This window comes from Erpetoichthys calabaricus, chromosome 1 (assembly GCF_900747795.2).
Source record: "Erpetoichthys calabaricus chromosome 1, fErpCal1.3, whole genome shotgun sequence".
Classification (NCBI taxonomy): Eukaryota; Metazoa; Chordata; class Cladistia; order Polypteriformes; family Polypteridae; genus Erpetoichthys; species Erpetoichthys calabaricus.
The window spans coordinates 313,647,439-313,669,658 of record NC_041394.2 but is presented as its reverse complement, the minus strand read 5'-3'; the positions used below and the strand labels follow the sequence as shown (position 1 = coordinate 313,669,658).

The following is a 22,220-nucleotide window of genomic DNA, read 5'->3' as shown; positions in this document are numbered from 1 at the left end:
ATGCCAGCTTGAAAAGATAAGTTTTGAGGGTAGTTTTAAAATGTGTTATTGAGTCGAGCTGACATATATGAGAGGGAAGAGAATTCCAGAGTTGAGGAGCACTTTGAGAGATGCTCGAGCTCCCATAGAACTGAGTTTGATGTGCGGTACAGAAAGTCGAGCTGCAGATGAGGATCTGAGTGAGTGAGAAGGAGTTTAAGTCTGGAGGAGATCAGTGAGGTTGTGGAGAGCTTTAAATGTTAAGAGCAGTATTTAGTATTGTATTCTGTAGTTAACAGGGAGCCAGTGAAGTTGAGTGAGAAGAGGTGTAATATGTTCAGTGGATTTAGAACAGCAGGTTATTATTCTGGCAGCAGAATTTTGAACAAGTTGTAAGCGATGGATACGTTTTTGTGGGATGCCAGATAGAATAGCATTACAGTAATCTATATAAGAATAAGTATAATTATATAATATGAGTGGGTGGCATGGTGGCGCAGTGGTAGTGCTGCTGCCTCGCAGTTAGGAGACCTGGGTTCGCTTCCTGGGTCCTCCCTGCGTGGAGTTTGTATGTTCTCCCCATGTCTGCGTGGGTTTCCTCCCACAGTCCAAAGACATGCAAGTTAGGTGGACTGGCGATTCTAAATTGTCCCTAGTGTGTGCTTGGTGTGTGGGTGTGTTTGTGTGTGTCCTGCGGTGGGTTGGCAACCTGCCCGGGATTGGTTCCTGACTTGTGCCCTGTGTTGGCTGGGATTGGCTCCAGCAGACCCCCGTGACCCTGTGTTCGGATTCAGCGGGTTGGAAAATGGATGGATGGATGGATATAATATGAGTATAAGAAATCAGTGCATCTTGAGTAAACAAACTGAGAAGGGATTAACAACATTTCAGCTCATCTTCATTTATGTTAATGAAATGTTATTAAAATCAAACCTGAGGGGACTCGGAAATGGACTGGCACCCCATTTGTGGTTGTTTGCTGTTTTGCACTTGATAAGCTCTGGCCACCCACAATTCTGGATTGGGTTAAGCAGATTGCAGAAAGTAATGCTACCTCATATTTGACATCCTACTGCTGCCACCGAAGGATGGCACAAGAATTGCACTTAGCTTGCTTGCTAAAGGATATGTTTGGTGGTTTTCAAGTCCAAGTTATTTCTTCAAAGACATGGTATATATGCATTTTCTATGAAAAATTGTGTTTTAAAGTTAAGCATTTTCCATAAACATAAAAAATATTTTGCCTGGCCTGGCATTTTAAAATGGAGTCTATGGGACATTGAAGACCACTAGAAAATAAAAGCTTAACAAAATAGCAAATACAGTATATGCATTTTTCAAACTGAGAAAGTTACCAAGCATTGTTCCTCATCATGCGATTGCACACACATTGTAAAATTGCTTATGCATGTCATTTTTGAATAAAAAAAAACATTTATATTAAGTGATTGGGCCATTTTAAATAAGTCCAACTGTGCAAGCTAACTTAGTGCTTGTCTTCCTCCACAATAACCTTTCACCCCACAAAATCACAGTACATTTTTCCTGCTACATGCTTGGTATCATGTTGATTTATTTCCGCATTTATTTGAGAATTCCTCATATCACACAAACAAAAAGAAGACACATCCTTACCTAAGAAAAATTGGGAATATACAATAAAACGATTTTTTTCTAGATCCCTTTGTCACAAACATGCATCAGAAACATGGAAGGCATGTTTTCTTATAGTCTCCATTATAATAATAATAATAATAATAATAATAATACATTTTGTCTATATAGCACCTTTCCCATGGTCAAGGCACGTATAATGCCAAGGCAGGCAAGATTTATTTTTTAATTTATAGAGAATACTTAAGTTTAGAACACAATTTCATGTGGCAAATGCATATATACCATGCTTGTGAAGAAATACATTTGACTTGAAAAATACCAAATTTCAGTGCCTGTCCAGTCTGTGTGTCCTATATATAAAAAAACAGGAAAGGAGTAAGACTGTTATTTGAAAAAATATCTTTAATGTACTATTTTATAACGCAAGAAATAAAATTCAAATTGTTTGCCAATTAATGATTTTTTTATTTACACAATAAATTACAGTTAAGAACAAAAATGAACAAAACAATGATAAGTTTACTAAAATATTACTTAGTATTAGGTCTTGTTAATAGTAATACAAATAACAACAGTAATTATGATATACACATTTGAGAATTAATTGCATTTCTGCACAGAAAATCATATATACATAGTAGCATAGTTTGCTCCTTCTCCTTGTTATACTGTGTCCACATGATGAGTACAGCAGAAATCCTGTTGAAACAGATAAGGGAGTTTTGATACCTCAAATACTGTTCTCTTGTCTTTTTAGACTAAGACTGGACATTTTCTCAAAAGGACACTCTCAATGAGGGAACGGAAGAAACCCGGAAGAGACATCAGAGACTTCAGAGGTCAAAATTGAAAACAGTACCCCTGCCTCTTTCAGTAATGTGGCGAGCGCCCTCTTCTACGCAGTGGTGTGCTGGGGAGGCAGCATTAAGAGGAAAGACGCCTCACGCCTGGACAAACTGGTGAGGAAGGCAAGCTCTATTGTTGGCATGGAGCTGGACAGTTTAACATCTGTGGCAGAGCGAAGGGCGCTCAGCAGGCTCCTATCAATTATGGAGAATCCACTGCATCCACTTAATAGTATCATCTCCAGACAGAAGAGCAGCTTCAGCGACAGACTGCTGTCACTGTCCTGCTCCACTGACAGATTGAGGAGATCGTTCCTCCCCCAAACTATGCGACTCTTTAATTCCATCCGGGGGGGTAAACGTTAACATTTAACATTATACATAGTTATTGTCTGTTTTTCACCTGCATTATTATCATTCTTTATTTTAATATTATTTATTGTATCAGTATGCTGCTGCTGAAGAATGTGAATTTCCCATTGGGATTAATAAAGTATCTATCTATCTATCTATCTATCTATCTATCTATCTATCTATCTATCTATCTATCTATCTATCTATCTATCTATCTATCTATCTATCTATCTATCTATCTATCTATCTATCTATCTATCTATCTATCTATCTATCTATCTATCTATCTATCTATCTATCTATCTATCTAATGTGTTGCAGGACCCACTGGAGCAGGAGGACCCTGAAGAATGGTCAGCTCATTTCACATGAAGGTGCACTGGACACACTTACTTTAAGATGGCCACTAGCTCTGGTAACTTTGGAAGCTTCCTACAACATAAGGGAAGAAGGACATATGGCTAAGAGATGCTCTGGACATCTGGTGGACTCACTAAATACAAAGGTTATGTTTAAAAGAAACTGACTAGATCTTTCATATGCCTGAAACTCCTTAACCTTCAGCCAAAGTATTATTTGTGCAACCATATTGATTAAACCATTTTGTTGTGAGTTAATAACTAGAATCATGTGTTTCAGGATAGGAAATTCACAGCAGGAGTTTGTGTTCTGGTTGTATGGATATCCCCTTCAATTATGATAGATGCAATCTTGAACCAGCTTAATCAAATTCTGACAAAGCTGGAGTCTGTAGGAGAAGCATCCAGCCCAAGGCATCAAACAGCACACACGCAGCCACACTCACTAACACTGCAACAATTTTAGAGCCACGAGTTCCCTTAACATGAACATCTTTCAGATATGGGGGGAGAACCCACAAAGGCAGATGCAGAATAATCAAAATTCACACAGACAGCAATAGGATGGATTCAGACCCACGAAGCTACCCAAGCCAAAATATTTTACACCTAAAAAAAGACATGTGGTATATAATAACTGCAGTAACATATCATGACCTTTGTATTTATTATTTACTGATTGTGCTGCACCAAGACCTTCTCCTCCATTAATGTGACTATAGCTTAGCCTTGTGACAGAGCCACGGCAAGGGCTTATTGGAAAAAACTCTCTATAACCCACCGAGTTAGAGCTTTTTTTTTTACTGGAACTCAGAATACTGTTTCATATAACATAAAAATTCTTAAGTCAAAATTTGCAGTCCTATGATGACCATCATCATCAAATTCTTCCATGAGAACCCTGAATACAATGAGGACTGATTGAGGTCATTTATGTTAGGTAGAATGCCTAGAGGGGCCTGGGTGGTCTCATGGCCTGGAACCCCTGCAGATTTTATTTTTTTCTTCAGCCGTCTGGAATTTTTTTTGTTTTGTTTTTTCTGTCCTACCTGACCATCGGACCTTACTTTTATTCTATGTTAATTAGTGTTCCCTAATTTTAATTATTTTGTCTTTTTCCTCTTTCTTCATTATGTAAAGCACTTTGAGCTACATTGTTTGTATGAAAATGTGCTATATAAATAAATGTTGTTGTTGTTGTTATGTATAATATGCATCTATCCAAGACTAAGCAGAACGTTCACTTTCTGAACACATAAATATGCAAAAAAGTGTTTCTTAAATTAATGAAATTACTCTGAGCTATCTAACATAAACAGACCCAGTGTATATAATTTGCTGCATGGGTATAACTCGGAGTCCTGCCACGTGCAAAAGTTTGCTGACGACACTGCTATCGTGGGCTGCATCAGGAGTGGGCAGGAGGAGGAGTATAGAAACCTCATCAAGGACTTTGTTAAATGGTGCGACTTAAACCACCTACAACTGAACACCAGCAAAACCAAGGAACTGGTGGTGGATTTTAGGAGACCCAGGCCCCTCATGGACCCCGTGATCATCAGAGGTGACTGTGTGCAGAGGGTGCAGACCTATAAATACCTGGGAGTGCAGCTGGACGATAAATTGGACTGGACTGCCAATACTGATTCTCTGTGCAAGAAAGGACAGAGCCGCCTGTACTTCCTTAGAAGACTGGCATCCTTCAACATCTGCAGTAAGATGCTGCAGATGTTCTATCAGATGGTTGTGGCGAGTGCCCTCTTCTATGCAGTGGTGTGCTGGGGAGGCAGCATTAAGAAGAAGGATGCCTCACGCCTGGACAAACTGGTGAGGAAGGCAGGCTCTATTGTTGGCATAGAGCTGGATGGTTTGACATCCGTAGCAGAGCAACGGGCACTCAGCAGGCTCCTATCAATTATGGAGAATCCACTACATCCATTAAACAGTGTCATCTCCAGACAGAGGAGCAGTTTCAGCGACAGACTGCTGTCACTGTCCTGCTCCACTGACAGACTGAGAAGATCATTCCTCCCCCAAACTATGCGACTCTTCAATTCCACCAGAGGGGGTAAACGTTGAACATTATTCAAGTTATTGTCTGTTTTTTACCTGCATTTTTTATTACTCTTTAATTTAATATTTTTTGCTGCTGGAGTATGTGAATTTCCCCCTGGGATTAATAAAGTATCTATCTATCTATCTATCTATCTATCTATCTATCTATCTATCTATCTATCTATCTATCTATCTATCTATCTATCTATCTATCTATCTATCTATCTATCTATCTATCTATCTATCTATCTATCTATCTATCTATCTATCTATCTATCTATTTTTAACTGACAGTTCTAAACTGGTTTACTGTGGGCATCTGAGTGAGAGTGTCCTTTGGTGGACTAACATCTAGTCCAGGGATAGTTCTTGCCTTCTTTTTGAAATTAGTGGGGTGGGCTTCAGCAGCCTATAACAATACAACTGGATTAAGCAGTTTGATTAATGGATGGATGGATGGATGAATATGTGTAATTTGTATGATGGATGGCCGGGACCCTTTCGCAGCAGGTAGGCTGTCGTAGATATACACAAGGCACTACCCCGTACCCCATAGCACTAGATGGCAAACCCCCTGGGTTTCAGCAGCACCTCGGATCTCTGCTGGGCTCCATGGGAGTTGGAGTCTGGCAACACACTGTTGAGTTCAGCCAGGGGGAGTTCCAGAGCCCTACTTTGGGCTTTCACCACACTTGGGAGTGATTCCAGATCTCCCTAATGAGCCACCTGGTCACCCGCCTTCATTCCAGGAGCCAGAGTCGGGAGGAAGAGGACAATGTTTGCCAGGAGGAGTGGAAGTGGAAGGGAAATAGAGGAAAAAAAATAGAGAAGACAAACTGCTTGGTGCATTGATTGTGTTATTTGTCCTTTGGACTGTTCACTGTGCTGGGCAGGTGGGAATCCAAGAAAGGAAAGTGTTTACCACTAACAATATGGATGGACTTGTGCCTGTGTCTGTTGTGTATGGTCTTTCTGAGTTGGCATGCCCCCTGGTGGTCATATATGGCATAGAGTAGGTGGCAAAAACAGATGAGAGGCAAACAAAAATTCCAACATGGTGCCAACTTTGAAGGAAATAAACTTCGGGTGTAATAAAATCGAGTCGATACCAAAGCTAAAAGTCTATTTTCAGCTGCTCATAGAATGCTTCAATCTGTGTGTAGATTTTTTTTTATGATGATCTTAAGCAGAGTACTGACAAACCTTGGTGGGCACTATCTCCCGAAGGAAACAAATGCCATGCTCTTCCATGTATTCTCCAATCTTGTTTGCCATTTGCTGATCAAATCCCCTGAGTAAGATGGAGCGCACCATGACTGTGACATCCAGGCCTAGCCCAGCCAAAAAGCCTGCACACTCCAGGGCCACATAAGAGGCACCAACCACCAGTGTCCGCCCAGGGCTTTGTGGCAAAGAAAACAAGTCATCGCTGCAGAAAAAGGAGATAAGAAACACAAACTTTAAAAAAAGGTATAACAGGATTAAAAAAAACAACCTTTTAAAACTGCTTATCTGAACTTTGACAGGTCTCTGTGTCATACCTGAAACAAAAGTTTACCTTTAAGATAGATAGATAGATAGATAGATAGATAGATAGATAGATAGATAGATAGATAGATAGATAGATAGATAGATAGATAGATAGATAGATAGATAGATAGATAGATAGATAGATAGATAGATATTTGTTCCAAGGGGAAAGCTGGTAGGCTCTTATTAGTTAGGAGCAAAAATTGCCTAAGTCCTGAAATATCCATCCATCCATCCATTTTCCAACCCGCTGAATCTGAACACAGGGTCACGGGGGCCTGCTGGAGCCAATCCCAGCCAACACAGGGCACAAGGCAGGAACCAATCCCGGGCAGGGTGCCAACCCACTGCAGCCTGAAATATCTATATTTCTAAATATAAGACCAGAGATAAGGGGAATGTCACCACATGCTTACAAAAAAAAAAAACCAATATTCATAAGAAAACATGTAGAATAAGAGCTTGCTACTGGCCCATGAAGACATGAGATCTTCATCCAACAGTATGGGTATTTGTCTGCTGATCACCAGATAATAATTTACAAATATCCACCATTAACTTTCTTTTTGACTTTCCTTCCATCTCTCCACCCATTAGCACTTCTATAAAATAGATAACCTTTTTTAAGTCTGACAATTAGGCTAGGATTGTTGAAGTAAAGGTTGAGATTGTAGTTCTGCTTAGTAACTCCTTGTGACCATAGTTTTCCTTAGTCAATGTTTGCAACGCTTAACGGAGAAAGTGGAGCTTTGTCCCATGGTTGCCCAATCCAAGAGGCCCCATTTCTCATCCTTTGTGATTTATCCTCTGCCTTTGATACTGTAAATCATAAGATCATTCTTGACAACCCAGGTATCACTTCCTACATCTCAGAAAGATCCTTTCGGGGGTCGTGGAGGGGAGATCTGTCAATGTCATATTAAATAAACATGGGGCTGCCCCAAGGATCAGATTATGGGCCCTGTCCTCTGCTCCTTGTATACCTCCCCCATAGTTCTTATCATAACATCCAATGACCACTCATATCAGCATTACGCCTCTGACACTCAGCTGTACTTGTAATTCTCTCCTGAAGGCAACAGAGTATTAGGCCAGAATTTCAGCATGTCTCATTTGACAATACAGCCTGGATGAAATAACATGATCTTCAACTCAACCTGTCAAAGAACAAGCTCCTCTTCATCCCAGCTAGTCCATCAATTCAACATAACAGAACTGTAATGCTCATCTCGTTATCATTAGCATCTTCCAAGTGAGCAAGTAACCTAGGAATGATGATGAGTGATGGCCAGTGTCATACATGTGCACATGGGAGGCAGTTAACCGGCTTTAATGTTTGCAATTACATGCCAGACCATGGGGTGGCAGTGTTCACTGACCCATTGTCTCTTTCCTCTGCAGACCAACCAAAGGAAATCCCACCTGAGTCTAAGGACGTCATTACTGGTTCTGGTGGTAATGATAACACTCCCGGTTCTGGTCGTAATGACAATACTTCCTCCAACCCTCCTATATAAATGTCATCTTGCTCAGTCATTTCAGTTCTGTTGTGGATTCCAGTTTGTAAAGACCTGGAATTTTTATCATCAATTGTTTGGGGAGTTATGACCCACTATGCAACCCAAGCCCAGGACCTTTTAACACATAACTAGTGTTCCTTTGCCCTGGGCATTAACACTTAGCAAGAACCACAATTATCTTACTAGGCTTCTCTGGCATTGGTTCTCTCCAAGCTAGAATCAGAGTAAAGCATCCAAAAGCACCCTGCATCCATGAACCTTTCATGTTGTTAAAAAATGCCACTTATCTGTGATAGAGCTTTCTGCTGCCTGTCTTATTAAAATAGTAATAAGGTTCATACTCAACCATTCCTCTGTCATTCTGGAAAACTTTTAACCTTCTTCCACACCTCAATGGCTTGACCCTACATGATGAGTTTTAGGCATCAATGATAACTGTTGGTTTACCTTACCCTAGTGCTCTAGGGGAATCAAGTTCATCCATGGATGTCCTCCTCCCCACTTTTCTTGGGTGCTTCTATCTCTAGTCATTCATTTGTATTCAGAGCACATACAAGGTACAACATCCTCAGCATTTTTTTCTTCCCCTCTGTCTTAGAACCTTGCAGAGATTACAATAATTCTCTTTCCTTCTGCAATCCCTTAGTTTACCAGGTCACTCATCTTAATACCAACACCAATTTATAGTTACAAATTAAATCATCATCTTCGGAATGTGTGGGGAACTGGATGCAAATGCCACACATAGACATGGTAGGTGAAATTAAGCAACATTTCAAGACTGTGAGGCCACAGCACTAATTACCATGCCACTGCAGCTGCCATCTATCAATGATTGATACCAAAATGTATCTCCACTAGTAACAAACATAAGCCATGCACCTGGTAATGCAGAGTTCTTTGTCCCCAGGAATGCCTAAATATCTTGGTCTCTCTCCAGTAGCTATGATGAAGTCCGCTGCTGTGTGGTAGGTCTCCTTCATATTCTTGTCTGTTGCCTAGAAGCAAAAAAACAAGCATTAAAGATATATTTGGATTAAACATCCTATAAATCTACCCCATTTCTCAAACTACAGTATGTAAAATTCCACACACAGTTGGTTTAATTTTGATTTTTCTTGATTAACCTGTTTTTAACTTTCTTTTAAAATGGGGCACATTTGTGCTCAGCATTCCAGTATGTTGAGAGCAGGGCTGTTCTTGTAAGTTTAGCTAAAAGAAATAAAACCATATAAACTTCAGGCCAATGAGTATCAGATAATGTGAAAATAACAAATCAAGACTCATGCAGCATGGTGAAGAGACTTCCAAATTTAAAAATACAAAAAGTGACTGTGTATTACGTACGCACATCCAAAATTGTGTTGATTTTCTGTTTGTCATCACTATACACTAAATTAGTCAGCATTCAAATATGTATCAAAGATATACTAGCCAAAATGTACTAAAGCTCTTGCAGGACAGTAGTAGTAGTATGCCTGCATGATGAATAGCTCATTCCATCTGATCCCATAGATGCTTGACTAGATTGAGATCTAAGGACCTGAGAGGCCATTGTGTTAAGACAATTTCACAGGTTTCTGAAAAAATCCTGAAAGCCCATTTGCAGAGAGTGACACTGCAGCCATCAAAGGATGTAGCTAACTAGCAAAAAAGTAGAAATCTTATGACATTCACTTGTTGCTCTAGATATATTTAGGACCCCAAAATGTGCTAACACCATTATACCATCAGCAGCCCACACAGTAAGCACATGGATGGTGGTCTCATGAATTCATGGCGTCATTGCAATATGCTAAAATTCATCTTATGGAATGATGTTTTTCCAGTCCTCTAGAGTCCAAAGTTTGTTTTCCCTTATTCTACTGTAACAGCTGTTTCCTGCTGTCTGCTCAACCGAGTGAAATATGAGTGATCCATGAGATGCGAACCCTCATACAATACTAGGTACAATAAGCTATTCCGTTTTCTATGATTCTTCTAGCAAGACTATGGTACTCATCTTTTAACTGACTGATTCCATCACACTCCCTCTGAGGTTTTTTGGGGGTGCCCTCATGTAATTGTGTAAAAACGTCTGCATCGTCGAAATCAGATCAGAGAGTCTTACCTCAGGGTACCACAGTTAATCCTATAAGGCATAGGTTCTTAAACTATGGGTCGCAACCAATTTTGGGTCACGTGTTGTCTGAACCTGAGTCCTGAATCACAATAGTACTCAATGGAAAAAGGGTCGCCATGGACAGCTTAAGAAAGTGTCTTTGCTCTAAAAAGACCCACTTCTGCAATTCTCCAATGGTCCATCCTTCCATGGTAGAGTTTTCTGTGTTTTTTAATAAATATTATCCTCCTTCTACAACCCCTATGTCCATTATGGTTGACAGTGAACAAGACTGTGAAATCCAAAAACCTAAAGATTCCCAGAAGAATTATCTAAGGCATAGTATTTGGTTCATTTACAAGATAGCTAGAAGGCTTCTCCTAGAAGCCTAAAGATGCTTATACTCCAATTTTATTTGGCCAATTTCATCATAAACCAGGTATATATATTTGTATTTTGAGCTTTGAGTGCCTTGGGGAGGTTGAGTGAAAGGACGAGATGGTCAACCACAGCATTTCGTTTTCAAAATGGCATTGGTGTGCCAACTAACAGAAACAAACATTTACTAGAAGGTATGGGACTTTCAGTGCATTACATCTCATAATCTGAGCCCATCTCTTTTGTTTATTTTCACTAGTTGTTGAAAAATACCTGGGCTAGGATTTATACCTAAAATTCCAATAAAAATGTAAACTGAGGAAGGAAAGGACAGATCGTGTCTCTGCGAGATGCTCAAAGCCAATGTAGATCATAAGTTGATTTTTCAGATATCATCTTATGAAAGCTTCAGATGCCTATTTTATACTTCATTGATGGCATAAAGTTATAATACTTTCATATTTTATGTAGGCCCTAGGCCCAATAATCTTGAGAGCACCATTTATGTTGCCAGCCAGTTTTGCCATGCAGATCCCGTTGATACATACTGTATGTTTAAAATTATTAAATTTGTGTTGTTAAAGCATGATAGATGCTCATGCAGCATGTAGGTATTGATAAATACATTTTAGTGCTGTGTAGCCCAATGGCCAGTGATGGTGTACACTGAACCACACAATTCACAGTGAAACAGGACGTCTTTGTGTGCCCCACTGTATAAATATGCACAAGAATCGCACTCTACAGATGTAACCTGCCTGTTATAAAGCCTTCAGGTAAATAAATCCATGTAAATGTCATGGAAACAACTACGGTACATTTTCAGATTACACCAACATTCAGCAGAAGCAAATAGTCCCCTTCGTTTAAGGCTTACCTTTACTGTGTTTTCATCAACAAACATTCCATAAGCATTAAGATAGGTGACATTCTTGTCCATCAGAGATCTGCGGTAGTTGAAGCTTAAGGAGCGGACATGATTTTGAACAGCTTGGGTAAGGAGGTCCCAGTCATGAGACACTACAAAACAAGAGTGAGTTTTAAAAATAAAAATAAATACAATGCAAGAACAGAGAAGAAAGTAAAATAGACATATACACGAGAAAACAGATGCTTGTAGAAAATTATTCAGCATTCTTAGCTGATATTTGCAACTATTCACTTGCATTACTGTACCTATTAATTATTATTGAGTAACATTATTGGATGACTTTCATCTTTACCTAGATCTGGAAACCTGAAGTTTTAAGAAAAAGATATTCTCTAATCTTATTGATTATGTGGGGTTTCTCCAAATTGTGAAAAGTCCTATACACACTGTCATAGTCATGCTTTGAATTTTATTATCACTAGGGGGCTTTGCTCCTGCTCACTTCACTCGTTCACCCCCTAAACCCCCCAGGACGCGCTATGCGCCAGCCACTTTGCATCTCTGCCTCTCGTGTTGTGAAGAGGGGGGCTGAACACACGCTAAGGAGATGTGGTCGCTCCTCAGAAACCCCCTCTTAAATGGTGATACAATGGGAAACAAATAAGTTTTTTTTAACCTCCTCTATGCTCAATCAGCTGGCTTGCTGCTTGTGCCGTGCTGTGTGATCTGCATGTCGCGCAGCGCTTCAAACATTTAAAAGCCTGTACAGCAGCTTTTTTTTTGTCTCACTGCCTTGTCTCTTAGGATGTTAAAGTGTCTCCGAGAAAATCACGTCTCGACCCAAGACTTTTTTTTATAATAGAGAGATGTGGTGTTAGCATTCAGACTCTAATTTTAAAAAATACATTTTAGATGCTTATCTGATTACCTATGATTGACTTCTTTCCTTATTCATAAATGCTCAAATTAGGAACAAAACCTTTAGACATTTAGAAAAATAAAGGTATGTCAAGATATATTCACATGTTAAAAATGTTAAGCCCAAGCTTTGAAGCTAATAAAATATATGAGATACCAAACAATGAATGACTACTCATAGTGGAAAGAGGCATTGGAAAGTGGAGTCATGGCATCCTGTTATGGCATCTGCTCGACTTAAGAGTGCAAAGTAAAACAGAAGATATCAAATTTGGCACAGAATATCACTGGCATACAGCTGACTTGAATTCGGGAGACATAAATCACATGCTCCTTGCAAAAGCAAAAAGCATAATTATAGATCTTAAACATTGTGCTTGTGTTTTACGCTTCTCCAATCTGATAAACACTACAGAACCATAAGCATTTGTGCCAGTGCATAGTGTTTACTCGCAGGCCATAACAACAACAACTACAACAACATTTATTTATGTAGCACATTTTCTTACAAATGGTGTAGCTCAAAGTGCTTACAACATGAAGAAAGAAAAGTTAACAAGAAACAAAAATAAGATTAGGCAATACTAAGTAGCAAAGAATAAAATAAGGTCAGATGGCCAGGAGGACAGAAAAAACAAAACAAAAAAAATATCCAGATGGGCCAGAGGAAAAAAAAACAAAATCTGCAGGGGTTCCAAAGCCAAGATACCGCCCAGCATCCACTGGGCATTCTACCTAACATAAATGATCTAAATCAGTCATCAAGGCTTTCAGGCTTCACGTGAAAGAATCTGATGATGATGGAGAGAATAGTAGGGATTGCGGAGCCTTGATGAAAATGATCATTTAATGCACATATAGTTTCACGGGGATACACTAACATGTAGCTCTGAGAAAGCCATGTTAAAATAATGGTTTTTTAGCAGTTTTTTAAAGTGCTCCACCATATTAGCCTGGCGAATTTCTATCGGTAAACTAATCCAGATTTTAGGTGCATAACAGCAGAAGGCTGCTTCACCACTTCTTTTAAGTTTAGCTCTTGGAATTATAAGCAGACACTCATTTGAAGATCTAAGGTTACGATTTGGAGTTTAAGGTGAGAGGTATTCCAACATATAGGATGGAGTGAGATTATTTAAGGCTTTGTAAACCAAAAGCAGTATTTAAAGTAAATTTTGAATGGCATGGAGAGATGTGCTCAGATTTTCTTTTCCTAGTTAAGATTCTGGCAGCTGCATTCTGCACTAGTTGCAACTGGTTGATGTCTTTCTTGGGTAGTCCTGAAGTAAGAATATTATTATAGCATTTATACCTGACAATAAATTTGAACTTGATATTGATTGATTGGACTTCATCAATTAGATGGATTTATTAAATATATGCACCTTAAGTTAGGAAGCTGTAAATCAGAGTGCAAAGCTGCAAATTTATGAGGTTGGATGGACTGAAAGTATTACAGTTTATAAAACAGCTCTCTGTATGATGTGATTTGATTACTTTTACAGACAAATAGATCAAAATATTAAAAAAACCTGCAGTTTTCAGAAGAATAGCTAAATTGATAAAAACAAATTATCAAGTGATTAATTGACAGTAATTCTACTTAATATCTGTACCAATGACTTTGAATTTCTTTAATAATAAGTAATACAATACTGTACTTTGAGCAGTTGGCTTCCAAATTAGTAGCACTGTATCACTTATGTCAACTCTATTTCTTACTAACTCAGTAAATAAAAACTCATATGCTACATCTACTGCCTAAACAATGTCTCAGCTAGTTTGGTGACAAATTCAGCTTCAATAATTGCAATAATCAATACAACAAATAATCAGTAAATCAAGATTAAGTAGCATTGACCAAGACTCCATTGTTAGATCTCTATTAAGAAAATTAGATTCAGATCTGAATATCCTTATGAACTATAGGCATGTTTTCAGCTTACCTTTCTAAATTTTTAGAGAAAATTATACTCAACTCAATGTTTATTGTCATTCATTTACATACATAGTGTATAACTGAATGAAATTTTGTTCCTTACAGACGTCAGTGCATAAGCAAAACAACATACATTTGACATACACCATAACATTACCAAAAACCAGAGCAGCAATACAATATAACAAGACTAAAAATGCAGGACTAAAGCTTGAACAATGCTCAATATCGCCATTAAAGTGCAGAGTGCAAAATAATAGTTCATAATTGGGGGAAAGTTATAGGGATATGGTACTGGATGACAGGTAAGAGTTCAAAAGTCTGACAACTGGGGGAAGGAAGCTGTTATAGGACCTGACTGTGCTGGTTCTAATGCTGCAGTATTTTCTACCTGACGGCAGGAGGTCAAACAGTGTATGTGATGGATGAGAGACGTTTTTCACAATGGCGTAGGCTTTGCGCAGACAGTGTGTCTGGAAGATATCCTTAACTGAGGTGAGGGAAATCCCTATGATCCTCTCAGTGGTCCTCACTACACAAAGCAGAGTCTTGTACTTGTGGGCTTTGTTGTTCCCAAACCACATAGTGATACAGTTTGTGAGAAATTATAGAATTGTCAGAACTTATAGCTTTCCAATATGAATATTATCTGAAAAACACACTTTTTATAAAATATTTTAGGCTGGGTTTCACCCCAGTCACACCACTGAAACTCCAGTTTCAAATAATAATCTAATGTCTTCCAACACGGAAAATGTTTCCATTATTATGATTTTAGACTTATGCTGTTTTTGGTCATAGCACTCTACTACACAAGCTTGAGAAGTTAGGTTGACTTACCTGGAAAAGCATTTAGCTAATTTACTTCATACTTGCAGTATACATGTTTGTGCTGAGGTCTGAAGACAGTACTCCCCCATTTCTATCTGCAGTTATATATGGTGTCTATATGTGGTCTCAGATTTCAGCACTGGGACCAATTACTTTTCCTCTGTATATTTATAATAGATGGATCATGTAAAATGGAGACAGACTATCTATCTATCTATCTATCTATCTATCTATCTATCTATCTATCTATCTATCTATCTATCTATCTATCTATCTATCTATCTATCTATCTATCTATCTATCTATCTATCTATCTATCTATCCATCCAACTGCCTGCCTGCCTGTCTATGGTGTCCTCGTCTCTTAAATTACTTTTTAATTGATTTGGTTTGCCTTGGAGTCTGTTTGGGTAACACTGAATGTAATATTTCAGACAGTGAGAGTTTGGCCCACCTCCAGTTTGCATAGCATGACAACTGGTCCACAGAGGACACCATATGCCTTGCACATCATACCATACTACCACACAAGAAAAATAAAAAGAAACATGCTGTGCCAGAGTACTGTTTATTAATTATAGCTCAGCATTTAACAGTGTTGAACCATCAAAGCTGTTCACCAAGCTCCTTGCGATTCACTAAAATTGAGTGTGGTGCATTGTCTGGTGTGTGGTGCAATCTGTGTCCTGCAGTGTGCCGTAATTTGTAGGTCATTTATTAGTTAGTTCTCTTGTTGTATGAAATCAAAAGAATCAAGCATTGAATCTCTTGATTTCTGTGTGAGCCCTGATCATTAAGCATCACTGATTTTGATGTTTGATTGACATTTTTGCTAGGGGGGTAAAAAGGGGGACTGAATTGCATGCAAGATCTGCTGCTTACACTCAGCCCTACTCTCCTGATGGTAGTCCTGGCAGTAGCGCAGCAATTTTAACTGTGAAGAGCATCTGTTTTTGAGCTGCAGCTCAGATGTTATCAGGGGACAAAGTTCATCAACTGTGTTTAATGGCCTAGCGGTGTGTTGGCACCAGTTGCTTAATGGGAATCTCCAATCCCCCAAACCCCTCGATCATTGTTTTTATGTCATTTCCTCATGGCACTTGATGCTTCTTGGGACACCCAAATCCCTGGATTGTCAATCGAGTGTCTAAATTTCACGGGGAGCACATTTACAAGATTATTGAAATTTATAAAAGTAAATTTTTCTATTTATATTTAAATTTTATGCACAGAGTTGAAAGCTTTGTTTTAAGTTCAATTTATTCATCCTGCATGTGATATTTGTTCTCCCCGTATGTGATTCAATTTGTGTTTCAAACATTAGAAATCTGACTTCTTCATCTTCAAATGTGATATTAGTTTTGTAGGCAGTGTAGCATACATCAAATATTTTCTAGGGGCGTGGTACATAGAAACAGTTGGGAACCTCTGATTTATGTGGAGTTTGCACCTTACCCATATGTCTGGGAGTACTGTGGCGTTTTCCGTAAATCTGAAACGGAAACAACTTAAATTCTTAACTGCTCTATGAGTTAATGTGGATGTATTCATGTATAAATGGCATCTACAAAACACAGTCAGCCAAGGGTTGTTTCCCACCGCACACTTAAGGCTGTTGGGATGGGCATCAGATCCCATCAAACTATGCTGGATAAGTAGGATAAAAATGAATGGACAGATAAAAATACTCCATGTAACTCAAAAGATCATAAATATTTAAGATAACTTACCCTGTTCTTGAACATCCCAGCCAAATTTCCGAGAGTCAGAAATGGCTTCACCTAAGACTGCTGCTTGGTGCATGAGTTTTTTAGGAATACAACCAACATTGACACATGTTCCTCCAAGGCCTGAAATGAAACACCAAGAGAGAGTGACTTTGGAATATCTTTACTTTTGCACTGAAAAAAAGGTTAGAAACACAATGTTTTTGGTTAAGGTAAAGAATGTTCTGAATTGGAAACATGAAGAGAATCTATGGAAGAGTGGGTTGGGTGATGAAGTGAGGGGGAAACAAACAGAAGAGAAAGGCAACAGATGAGGATGATAAAATGCCAAACTACATTAAAGCTGGTAATCTGAGAAGATGAGTGCTAAAATTTAAACAGTAATTGTTCAGTGATGGAGAGACAAACAAAAAGGTAAGAATGATTTTAGCTATTTGTATTTGATCATTATATTTGAATGCCAGTGATAGAAAATAGAGAGATCAGACCGGTGAAATATGGCCACACTTGGTTAGTTTGGCCCTGATGGTTGAAATGTGGCTCTGGGGCTCTCTCCTTGATTTCTACATTGCTTTATGTTTCATGTTTTTTTCCCTGGATCTTTGTTACTTATTTCTCTCTATTTGCAACTATGATGTATTGGTTTTTGTGTATTTATTTATTATTCTTTTAGTTAATTATTCTGTGATTGTCTTTCCCGTGTTGAATATGCTATTTCCATTTAATTGTTTCTTCATTTGTGTTTATTAACGTAGAGCTCAGCAGGGCAAGGCCACCTAATTATACAAGAGTGCCGTCATTTGGGCAGTTGTCCCAGGCTGACCTATGTAAAGGTTTTCTTGGACTAACTTCTTATTGCTGACGAATTAGGAACCTATTGCTAGTCTTTAGATCATCCTACTTGAATTGTTCTTTCCTCTTAACACCATACATGCTTCTAATCAAAAAAATTTTAATTTAATAGTGAGGATTTGGTTTTACTCTTTAATCATAAGCTCCTTTTTTGTGATGCTTTTCTTCAGGAAATTTTGCTTGCTTAAGGTTTTGTCTTTATTTATTTTTCCTGGGGTTCTTCCCTCTATACACATTTATTTTGTAAAAGAACTTTAGTTTTTTTTTTTTTTTTTTAAACATGGAGATTTATTCTTTACTCACCCTTTACTTTTTGAAAGTTCATTTTTCTTTTTTGTGAACTCCATTCAGTTTAATTATTACCAAAAAGATGCTATCTTTTGAGAGTGTCGCATTCTTTTTACTTTTCTAGTGCTCATTTCTAGTAACCGTAACACTGAAGTATTCTACAAGCCTTTTTCCTCATTTTGACAATGTAAATTTATGTTCAAGTTTATTGTCATATGTACATGGTACAATTAAGTTGTTATTTGCATGTCTTCCACAGACTAGTGACAGTAGTACAATACCAACAGCAGATTAAAACAAGTTAGAAAACATATGGATGGTGTAACATCCAGGTGTCTTCATAGACTTAGTTAACTGTTTTGAAAGTTGGAGCATTTTTTAATTTTCTGGTCATTATCTAGTCACAAAGATAAAGAATACAATTTAATTTAATAAATACAACACACTCTATACAGAATGTGGAAGAAATAGTCATGTATAAGAGATTAACCAATGCCCTGAAAATAAGAAAATGAGTTTCATAATAATACCATTTGATTTTTAGTGAGTTTGTGTTAAGTATTATTTGTCCTGAACAGAATGGAGCTTTGTACCTGTAATGTTCTGCAGTGAGTTTACCACCCAATGCTGTGCTTTGTGCTCTTGAGCTGAGCAGGTGCCTTGCCTAAATGTAATGCAGCCAGTGAGCATGGGTTCCACTAAGCAGCAACAGAAGTTGATGAGCAACAATGGCAATGTTTGGGCATTTCTTAAATACTGAAGGGTGGAAAGACATTGGTGAGCGTTCTTGATGATAGTCAAGATGTACTGTACCTAGTCCGTTTCACCGTGGAACGTTAAACTTGCTTCAATGTTGGTAGGGATGTGCTCTGCCTTCTGTCTATTACCAGCTCCTTGGTTTTGCTTAGATTAAGTAAAAGGTTGCTATCCTGGCACTATTGTGTCCACAGGTAAGTCTCTTTTCTGTTAGTTGTCTCATCTTTGTTGGTGATCAATCCTGTGATGGTGGTGGCATCAACAAGTTTAATGGTGGAGTTAGATTTGTGTTTGGCCACGCTGTCATAACTGAAGATGATATATAGCTGTGGGCCTCAACATACTTTGAGCAGAGACTTGAGTAAACAATGCTTAAAATCCTAAAAGAGCTGTTACCTGTTTTATCCTGGTTGAATCACATGATTTGTGATGATGATAAATAGCTGATTATTGTAGCCCCATATTTAAAAGGCCACAAATAGAAGCTGTGCAGAACACTATAAGTATCCTTAAAGTAAATGGACTGCTTGAGAGGCTAACAGAATTAAACCCTTTCAGTCCTGAGCTGAAAAAGATGTGTGGAGCCTAATCTAGGTATTTAAATTCTTAAAATCATCAATACAACTGTTCCAGAAGAATAGTTTCAGTTAAATAATGAATTACATACTCAAGGACACCTGTTAAAAATAAGATGGGGTGCTTTTAAAACTGAAGCCTGGAAACACTTCTTCACACAAAGTGTCATGGAAATCTGTAACAAACTACCAAACTGAAGTGGAAGCCATGAAAGTTTTTAAAAGTATTCAGAGGGGATAATGGGGCAACTTAGCAATTAGGTAACCATACAAGTTTGAGGGATGTAATGGTCTCCTCTTATTTGTTGCACATTTCATATTGATCCTTTGATTGTTAATGTTTATTTTAAAAAGCTGGCAATTAAAACACTGAATTTTAAAGTCACACTAGTCACCTCAATCATAGTGCCACCCTAGCCATGACTTGCCAAATTAAGCAATTCTTGAAAGTAAAAATTAACACTGCCTCATTCCAAGGACTGTTTGCTGTTAATGTTTTAAAAGTTGCTATAAATACCCTGTTATGCCAGTTAACAAACACAAGAAATGGTCTGAGAACCCACAATAAGAATGCCCTCCACATGGCTTATCTTCTAAACCAGCCGTCACCTTTTTTACAAGCAAACCACTCAAGCAAAAAATGATGTTTTATGAAGATTTCTGTTTCTTGCAGATTTAGGAAACTCCTAAACAAAATATAAACAACTAGCTCTATAACTGGAGGACATAAGCACAATCAGAGTCAGAATGGAACTGCAAATGTCATTTGACCAAGAAAAATCGCATTTAATAACCACGGCCAACACACTAAGATGAACACCAAGTTGAGACAAGGAGCAAGACTTTAAATGTACACTATTGAATACTAAACTTCCACTAGTCCTAGTTAGCTGGTTGAATCCATATATCGGATGAAGCTGTTGATGTCTCTACATTGTAATTTAACAGCTCATATCTTTTTTTTAGTATTTACCTTCTTCCCCTTGGCAATATTTTTCGTAAATATAACATTAATTTTCACTGTTATGCTGATGACACCCAGCTCTACCTTGCTAGTAAACCCACCTCTTCCTTTCCACCATCTTCGCTTGTTGACTGCATTGCTGAAATTAAATCCTGGTTTTCTTCGAATTTTCTTAAATTAAACAGTGATAAAACTGAGGTTCTCTTCACTGGAACAAAATCATCAAAGCCAATAATCTTTCTCTTGTTATTGATAACGCCGTTGTTTCCACTTCACCTCAGGTCAAGAGTCTGGGTATCATTCTCGACAGTACTCTATCTTTCCAATCTCATATTAATAACATCACCCGGTCTGCTTACTTTCACCTACGTAATATTAATCGCATCTTCCCCTCCCTCACTCCCCATAATAATAATAATAATTTTTAATATTTACATAGCGCTTTTCTCACTACTCAAAGCGCTTAGCAATTGCAGGTTAAGGGCCTTGCTTAAGGGCCCAACAGAGCAGACTCCATATTGGCATTTACGGGATTCGAACCGGCAACCTTCCGATTGCCAGTGCAGATCCCTAGCCTCAGAGCCACCACTGCCTTTCTTGTTCACAGTCTTGTTACTTCTCGTCTCGACTATTGCAATTCACTCTTTGGTCTCTCTAATAAATCTCTCCAAAAGCTTCAGCTAGTCCAGAATTCTGCTACGCGCATCATTACTCGAACCACATCTATTCACCATATTACTCCGGTCTTGCAGCAGCTTCAATCTCGTCTAACCACCATGGGAGCAGAGCTTTCAGCCGTTCTGCTCACAAACTCTGGAATTCATTACCTACTGAGCTTAGAAGTACCCAATCATTTTCATCCTTCAAATGTAAACTTAAAATACATCTGTTTAAAATGGCTTTTTCTTTATAATTACAGTGGCTTTGTTTGGTTTTATTTTTTATATTTTCTGATGTTTTAAGTTGTTTATAATGTGTCTTTTATTTATTTATATTGTTTGTTCGGTGTTCTTGAGTTCTCAGAAAGGCACCTTGTATAAATAAAATGTTGTATTATTATTATTATTATATCAGGATGGTGGTCCCTAACAACCAGGCAAGATCCCATAGCAAGTGATTACCTGCTTGCAAAGAACTAAAAACAATTTCCAACAAAGAAAGGATTTTCTAATACATTAAACTAAATTTCAAAAAGTCTGCTTTTGAAATATAAAACTCTCATAAATTAAAAAAAAATGTTCGGTGCGCAAATAAAACTTTAAACCAAGAAGACAGGTTTCCCAATTCTCAACACACCCTGTTTGATGAGCTACCCTGTTTAACATCTGGGGCTAACAAGCTCCTTTCTGGAGAATCAAAAACACTCCCCAATTTAGAAAAGCTAGGATGATTCTTATCATTAAAGGTAGATGCCTTTTCTAGAGGTTTGCTGATTAATTGACTGATTATAAGTCATTTTGGCTTTTCCAGTTCGAAAGCTCTTTGGCTATAAATCAAGGATTATTCAGCTTTAAAAGCCCCCTGCAACAACGTGAGTCCCCACCATAGAGCTCTGGTGAGGTGAGCTGTACTTCTTTAGCTTTTCAAATGAATGGTGGGGCTACAAGACTCACATTTCAATTAACTTGAACTGCTGCATTTAAACTTCTTTCTTTCATTGTTTTTGGTTGTAAAATGTTTGCTTGATCACTGAGTCGTTCATCTTGAAACAGTCTGAATTTTTGTTGGGTTCAAACTAGATGGATGGAGTTTTCTATTCAG

The 22,220-nt window shown here is 38.1% G+C and overlaps 1 protein-coding gene across 2 annotated transcripts in view; it reads right to left on the bottom strand.

Moving 5' to 3' along the window:
* The window catches only part of LOC114663691 (thioredoxin reductase 1, cytoplasmic-like), a 119,210-nt gene that overhangs the window by 49,297 nt on the left and 47,693 nt on the right, over window positions 1–22,220 (bottom strand). For both annotated transcript variants that reach the window (XM_051929035.1, XM_028817605.2), the window contains exons 5-8: window positions 17,028–17,147; window positions 11,616–11,758; window positions 9,142–9,257; window positions 6,413–6,638 (exon numbers count right to left, since the gene is read on the bottom strand). In XM_051929035.1, the coding sequence (XP_051784995.1) occupies window positions 6,413–6,638; window positions 9,142–9,257; window positions 11,616–11,758; window positions 17,028–17,147 (605 nt within the window). The remainder of the gene's footprint in view (window positions 1–6,412; window positions 6,639–9,141; window positions 9,258–11,615; window positions 11,759–17,027; window positions 17,148–22,220) is intronic.